At 35.2% G+C, this 8,069-nt stretch overlaps 1 protein-coding gene across 1 annotated transcript; it reads right to left on the bottom strand.

Moving 5' to 3' along the window:
* Window positions 1–1,679: 1,679 nt before the first annotated feature.
* Window positions 1,680–5,498, bottom strand: LOC131800370 (hydroxysteroid dehydrogenase-like protein 1). Its single transcript, XM_059121398.1, has 5 exons — window positions 5,216–5,498; window positions 4,744–4,866; window positions 4,512–4,622; window positions 2,186–2,637; window positions 1,680–2,123 (listed from the first exon to the last, which is right to left on the bottom strand). The coding sequence occupies exons 1-5, from the start codon at window positions 5,373–5,375 to the stop codon at window positions 1,986–1,988; spliced, it is 984 nt and encodes a 327-aa protein (XP_058977381.1). The 5' UTR covers window positions 5,376–5,498; the 3' UTR covers window positions 1,680–1,985.
* Window positions 5,499–8,069: the final 2,571 nt, after the last annotated feature.

The following is an 8,069-nucleotide window of genomic DNA, read 5'->3' as shown; positions in this document are numbered from 1 at the left end:
CGCGCTATGACCTACAAATACCAATTTTAAGACAAATCCGTGAAAAAATGTGGCATAAATCATCAAAATACCGAATATCGGTAGGTACCGTTATATGGGGACTATACCAGAACGTGGACCGATATATCTCTCTTTCAATACCAACCATCCTAGACACAATGCAAATAGCTCTGCTAAATTTTGGAGCTCTACGTCAAATAATGTGGGCTGTATCGTGATTTCAACAGACAGACAGACGGACAGACAGACAGACAGACGGACATCGTTAAATCGACTTAGAATTTTATGCTGATTATGAACATATATACTTTATGGGGTCTAAAACGAATATTTAGGGATGTTACAAACGGAATGACAAAGTTAATATACCCTCCTTTCCAAGGTGGAGAGTATAAAAAAACAATTAACAAAGCAGTATGTTCGGTCGAATTTTAAGTACCCTCCTCTATTTGGAACTAATTTGGAAATTCCGAAAAATAAATAAAATTTGTTAAAAATCCTGTTAAAATCTTAAAAATGTTATGTTGGGGTCTACACGAAGACGGGCAACTTTTGTCATATGCTATTACAATATTCAAATACGAAACTTGAAAAAAAACATCCAGTGAATAATTTAGCTAAAATCGTTACATACATGGGGCCTATACGAAGACCTGGACCTGCATTGACAATTTTTTGTCATAGACTCTAGTACCCATTAGGGACTTGAAATACGAAATTTGAAAAAATTCCGGCGAATAATGTTCCTAAGATCATCAAAATACGGAATATGGGGAGGTACCGATATGTGGGGGCTATACGAAGATCTGGACCTGCATAGACAATTTTCTGTCATTGACTGTAGTACCCATTTGTAACTTCAAATATGAAATTTATGTATCAAATATGCCATCAAAACACCGAATATCAGGGTGTACCGTTGTAGGTAGCTTATATGATATTGTGACAATTATTTTCATACAATCCGATTAAAAAATGTAGCTAAAATCATCAAAATACCGAATATATGGAGACCTTTATAAGCAATACTCTTCTAGGGGTGAAGAATTCAGAAGGAACTTCTTGTGGATTGACAAACAATTCCATTGAAAATTTTGGCTACAATCATCAAAATACCGAATATGGGGAGGTACACTTTCATGGGGATATACGATATCGTGGACAATACAGTACGTACGTGGACACACAATACTCTTACAGGGGGTAAAGTACTCAGAAGGAACTCCTTGTGTGGATTTTCAGACAATTCCATTGAAAAAAATTGGCTACAATCATAAAAATACCGAATATCGGGAGGCACCGTTATATGGAGCTATATAATATTGTGGACTGAAAAGACTGATCTATCCAAAATTTTAGCTTCCTATCTTAATTGGTTTTGACTCTTTTAACTTCTTGAAAGACAGATAGGACTAAATCGTCGTAGAGTGTTGCGCTGATCAAGAATATATATAATTTGCTAGGTCTCCAATTATTATTTCGATGAGTTACAAACGGAACAACGAACTTAATATACCCTCCATACTATATATGGTGGATGGTATAAAAATTGTAAAGTTTATTGAATTTACGACATCGATCAAAAATATTGATAATAGAAGCAAGACATTTCAAAAGCAAATAAATTAAATACAACGTTTCCATATTACTTTTGTCATTAAAAATTCTGGCAATTAAAATAATAACATTAACAGGGTGCAGACATTGTATCTTGTATCGCCATATAATAATGGTGCTTTTACTTTTTATACCCTAATTTATATGAGAACGTTCCTTCCTCTTGGTTTAGAATTTGATCGTCATTTCCCAGTGGGAATCAACAAGAGTTATTATTTCAAAACAATACAAGTTTTATTGGTTCTACTTAAATATTATCGTTAAAACGTATTTATACATACATAACCATTACTATGTCCGTATTAAGGTTTACCCACCATGAACCGATAAGAAGCTAAAACCAATTATCTTACTTGAGATGAAAACGATCACAGTTTCTGTGATAATCCATATTTTCTTCTTATATCATGTTCATTAATATTTGTTGTATCATCAACAGTTATTTTAGCCAACTTTATTATCAATTCGCTTCTCCATCGGGTAGGCATCAATTTCAAAACCATTGTCTGCAAGAAAAAATATGCATTCATTACTAATACAGTCTTTAAAAAAATCCTTCTCCACTCACCTGAATACCATGCCAAAAGTAACCAGTACTGGCCCTGGTTTTACCAAGCGTATTAACAGCCCATTTGGCATAATCTTCGGCCGTGGGAACTATTAGATTCCCCTTCAATATCCACGAAGAATATTTATTGATTTTGGTTCTAACCCCAGCCGGCGATAACAACTGGATGTTGATGCCAAACGATTCAACTTCGAGTTGGAGGGCCTTTGTAAAACTTGTGATGTAGGCTTTTGTAGCACCATAAACTGAACCATAAGGACAGGGTTGCATTTCCAGTATTGAGGATACATTCACAAGGCATCCTGTTACACCCTGCCGTAACCATAAGTTGACAAAGTGTCGAGATAGCTGAGTGACAGCAGCAATATTCACATGGATCATATCCCACAGATGCTGGGCATCGTAGGTGGGAATAATACCGGGTGGATTGTGACCAATTCCGACGTTGTTAACTGAAAGCGTTAATGGAAAGATATAATAACATGAATTGGAAGATATTAAAAATTGAAAAAGAAATAAGTAAAAAGACATTAAGTTCGACAGGGCCGAACTTCTTATATCCTTCACCAATGGGTAAAGAAAACATTTTTATGGACCATAATCAAACTCCCTATATTCGGTATTTAGATGATTTTAGCTACATTTTTCAATGGATTTGTCTAAAAATCCATTCTAGAAGTCCTTTCCAAAATGTTTGCATGCCCAAGGCTTTAATACACCCTCCAGAATATTTTCGCGATAATATTCGGCATTTATTCATCATGGCCGGCGCTTGAGTTATGGTGGCCATCCGAAGGTGCACATTTTCAGCTGACCTCTTTGGCAAGTTAAACCCGATAATTTTGTTTGTTTACAAACTGCTGGACAACGAATGTTTTCTCATCGGAGAAAACCAATTTCGGCAGTTCACCACTTGCGGCCAAGCGAAGCAACTCTTTAGCTCTTTTGAGTCTATTTTCTTTCTTTTCTAAGTTCTTGCATTTTTTTGGAATTTCAATGGCGATCTCATTGTTCAATATTTGCCGAATGGAATATTACGATATCTTCAGCTCACGAGCATTTCTTCGGCCACTGCGACGCGGGTTTCGATCAAGTCGCTTCTTTACTTTTCGAACCATTTCTGTTGATTTTGGTGTTTTTTCAATCCACTTCTTTGACGTCGGGCTACGCTACTAGTATCACGGTAACGAGCGATGGTACGAGACACAAACGATTTGTTCACATTTAAATGCAGGAGTGCTCTAACGATAGTCCCTTGTGGTTTTCCAGCCAAATATAAAGAAATCACACTATCACGCTTGAATTCCATCACGAATAACTTTTTTTCCTGGAAAATTATCACCAAAATGCTTTTGTACGATGGTAAACAATATAATGAGCTATCACTGGAATAATTGTAACAGCTGTCGGACAAGTGGCTTAGAAATGACAGCAGTCTGAAATTCGTTGCATTTTTTTCATCTCATCCTTCTGCTTATTAGATCTAGCGAACGACTCTGTTACGATAATTAAAAGGTATCCTTTTAGGGAAAGCTATCGGAGAAAGGTTCAAAAATTGTATATTTTCGCACAAAGTTCAAGGTTTAGCCTGTATCGAATAGGCTTATATCAGATATATGACTATTTACAAAGTGTACCGATCACTCCATCTCCGAATTCGATAATTTAAATAGAACTAAACTTGGATACTTCCATCAAAAAGTATCGTTGGCACCAACTCGGCAGATGGACTTTTCATACGCAAAACTATAAGGAACCCTTTTGACCTCTACATGATATTTTCCATTATATGCCATTGAATTTAAGTCCTTTTTGGAGAGATTTTGAAGAGATACGAACGTGAAACACACCAAATCCCAAGTCATTTTGGCAATTTTCGAGTAATTTCATGGTTTAGTGTATGAGAAGCAAAGGGGCGGAAATGGAGAACCAATCTTTAACTCTTAAAATATCAGTGAACTCTGAACTTGGTAATATTCGGACAAGATAATAAATTGATTAAAAAAACGAAAATTGATTTATTTCCCTGTCCAATTTAATTTGACTTTCTCATTTTTTTCCCGAATGGTCAAGGATACCACCCTATCTGGGGTAAAATTTTACCCAATGATAAATACGGGGTCCCAATTTTTATACAGGCTTCAAATACCGGTGACGTGAGATTTTTCGGTATTTTGAGACCATTATCAATCTTTTTAAAGATAAAAATGATTATATTAGGATACAAAGGTACAGACATGGGACATAAAAACTGTTGATCTTATTTGTACGTGTTTATACTTGTCTGCCATACAAATGATTTGATACCAATAACAATTTAACTTACCAAATAACCGTATTGGCCTCTTTTCCAGGTCCTGAAATAGTTTATCATATATTACTGCTCCATGAGAAAAATCAGCCTTGATAGTGGAAACTTCTACTCCGAAATCCTGTTCTATTAAAAAAAACTCAAGGATAACTTAATCTTCAAAATTGAATCAGGTGAATTTCAAATAATTATGAATTCATTCAAGGACAGGCAAACGATTATTACGATTTGGCCTCCATTTTCTTACCAATTTCTTTGGCCGTTTGTCTCAACTTTTCTTCATTTCTTGCAATTAGAACAATGTTAAATCCTTTGCGTGCCAATTCTCGGCTGTAGGCCTTGCCAATGCCATCTGTAGAACCTGTTATGGCTAAAATTAAAATGTTAAAAAAACAGTAACACAGAATTAAAATACACCCGATCCAAACACGAGTAATGTCATGTTAATATGATGATACTGACAAAACGTGATAGGGGTTTCAACGAAGGAGGCGAGGTGTCGCCTAAAACGCATATTTTTATGACAGTTTCTTCATATTTATTTCATGAGATTATTCGTGTGTAGAACCGGATTCCAAAAATCTCCTAATTTTTGAAAGATATGGCAAATACATTTTGACTTATTTCTCATTCCTGCTCCGTATAAAGAGTCCTTTCATTATTTTTTTCTCTGTTGTACTACCTAGTAATACAACTTTTTCGCGTATTCGAATACTTACCAGCCCATTTGCCATATTTATCTGTCAGAGGTGGTAATTTCTTTTCCCTTTCAAGCCATTGATAGTAAAGCAGCTTAACCGGTGATTTTAAACATTCATAGAGGAAATAAAGCAAAACAATTGCCCCCAGAGTTGTGAGAAATTCTAAACAACAAGACATTGTCGGGCTTTTGTTTATTTATTTACTTAGATTTTTTGGGAGGCAAGATCTACCTTCGGCCAACGTGAAAATATTACTGACAGCTAATTTTATTCTAACCGAATTAATTGTTAAAATCGAACAATTCAGTGGCAAAATAATAAACATTTTATTTGTCAATTGAATCGCAGGGTGGAATATAAATGTGCGGCGAATGGTTTTATATGACATCACTTAGACAATTAATGGCCCAGCATATGTGTTGGTGGCTGGTAATTTTTATTTTTTTGAAGAGACAATCTTTACTTTGTTTTGTAAAAATGTATGGCATTTTGTATGGAAAGTTTTCTTCGAAATGATATTCTGCAAAATCTTTGACATAAAACCCACAATTTTTATCGCTTTAAAAGACATTCATAAATTAGTTGGTACTTAAAATTTCCAGTGGCAAGTAAATTCTAAAATTATTGCCATTAATTAAAGTTATGCTTAGACGGGGGTAGAAAATGATTAAATAATACATACTGTTTCTGTGAATTGAACTTTATGTGACATCTCAACATACTCCCACAATAAAACATTGCAGCATAGAAAGGACTTACAGTTGCTTCGCACAGTGGGTGAAGAAAATTAAAAACAAAAATCCAAAATACAGATTATTAGTCCCTGGTCAAATTTGGGGTAGCTGAGAGGAAATTTTCGAAAATATGTTGACTTTCTACAGAATCTAATTAATTTTATTTATTCATGAGACAACATCATTATTTTTAGGAATTTAGAGAATACATCTAGAAATGTGGACATGAAAGCAATTATTATCAGTGGGAGTTAAATTGTACTTATTAACAAATTTTTTAATTAACGACGTCAACAAAACCGTAAGCTTTTTTTATAAATGTGTATAAACAGTTTAATTGATAATAATTTTACTTTCATCACAATCACTCCTTTACATGATGACGTCAAGTTAGAAATTTGTTGGGTATGTTACTATGACTATTTTATTAGAAGTTTGAAGAAAATTGCCGGATTCATCCGAATTTTAGTTGGCCAGAAGGAGTTGGCCGATAAATTTCATATTCATATAAGATCTCTGTTTGAGGAAATATTTGAGAAGCATCGTTTCGCATGTTAGGAGAAATATAATTATTGAAAATTGCTACACTTGGTGGGAGGGGTACCAGAAGGTTTCATCTTTATATCTGAAGGAGTGGTCTCATTTATACTATTTTCACACAAGATATTCTTTTAGTAGGGACATGTGGAATTTTCACCTTAGGGTAAAGGAAACATTAGAAGAAATGTGGCAAAAACAATTAAAATGCCGAATATCGGGAGGTGCCGTTATATGGGGGCTATACCAAATCGTGGACCGACACATGCAATGTTTCGCCAAAGGAGCTAGACCTAGAAATACCAATTTTCCTAGAAATAGCAATTTTCAGACAAATCCTTGAAAAAATGTGGCAAAAATCATCAAATTACCGAATATCAGGAGGTACCATTATATTGGGGCTATACCAAAACGTGGACCTATAATTTCAATGTTCTTCACACAAACTAGAACCCATTATGATCTACAACTACCAATTTTAAGAGATATTCGTGAAAAAATGTGTCAAAAATCACCAAAATACCGAATATTGGGAGGTACCCTTATATGGGGACTATACCAAAACGTGGACCTATACATACAATGTTTCGCCACACGACCTAGGGCCCATTATGACCCACAAATACCAATTTTTAGACAAATCAGTGAAAAAATGTGGCAAAAACCATCAAAATACCGAATATCGGGAGTTACCGTTATATGGGGGCTATACCAAAACGTGGACCTATACATGCCATGTTTTGCCACACGCACAGGGACCCGTTATGACCAACAACTATATACCGGAACGTGGACCGATATATCTCATTTTCAATACCAACCATCCTAGACACAATACAAATTGCTCTGCTAAATTTTGGCGCTCTACGTCAAATAATGAGGGTTGTAACGTGATTTCAACAGACAGACAGAGGGACATCGTTAAATCGACTTAGAATTTTATGCTGATTATGAATGTATATACTTTATGGGGTCTACGATGAATATTTAAGGATGTTACAAACGGAATGACAAAGTTAATATACCCTCCTTTCCAAGGTGGAGGGTATAAAAATATTGACCCTTTGTGGGAGAGGTACCGGATCTTGATTTGATACAAATATTAAGATGTTCCGAGCTTGATTGGAATCGGGTACTAATTTCACGTTTTAAGAGCTTCATGGCTATTCAGAATTTTGACTCGTTGTGGGGGAGGCACCAGAATTAGTACAGGGATATATCCCACCTTCACAACAGATCTTGTGTTAATATGAATATTGACGGACGGACAACCCTAAATCGGACCCAATGTCCTCGAACGGAGTTAAGTTGGGATTAGGGTCGTATCAAATTATATATACCATCTGTAACCGTATGGCTGAGACGTTTCTCTATCTTACCGAAACTTTGTCAGTTTATGACAAAGCTGTTTTAATCCATTATTTTACATACAGAGTTAGATGAAAAAACTGCAACCAACTTCACACCGATAGCTATTAAAATTATTCTAGTTACAGCTCATTATATTGTTTACAAGCGTGCAAAAATATTTTGGTGAGAATTTTCCAGAAAAAAAGTTATTCGTGATGGAATTCAAGAGTGATAGTGTGATTTCTTTATAT

The sequence above is a fragment of the Musca domestica genome, unplaced genomic scaffold (assembly GCF_030504385.1).
Source record: "Musca domestica strain aabys unplaced genomic scaffold, Musca_domestica.polishedcontigs.V.1.1 19, whole genome shotgun sequence".
Lineage (NCBI taxonomy): Eukaryota > Metazoa > Arthropoda > Insecta > Diptera > Muscidae > Musca > Musca domestica.
The sequence above is the reverse complement of the archived record's forward strand: the minus strand, read 5'-3'. Positions and strand labels throughout refer to the sequence as shown.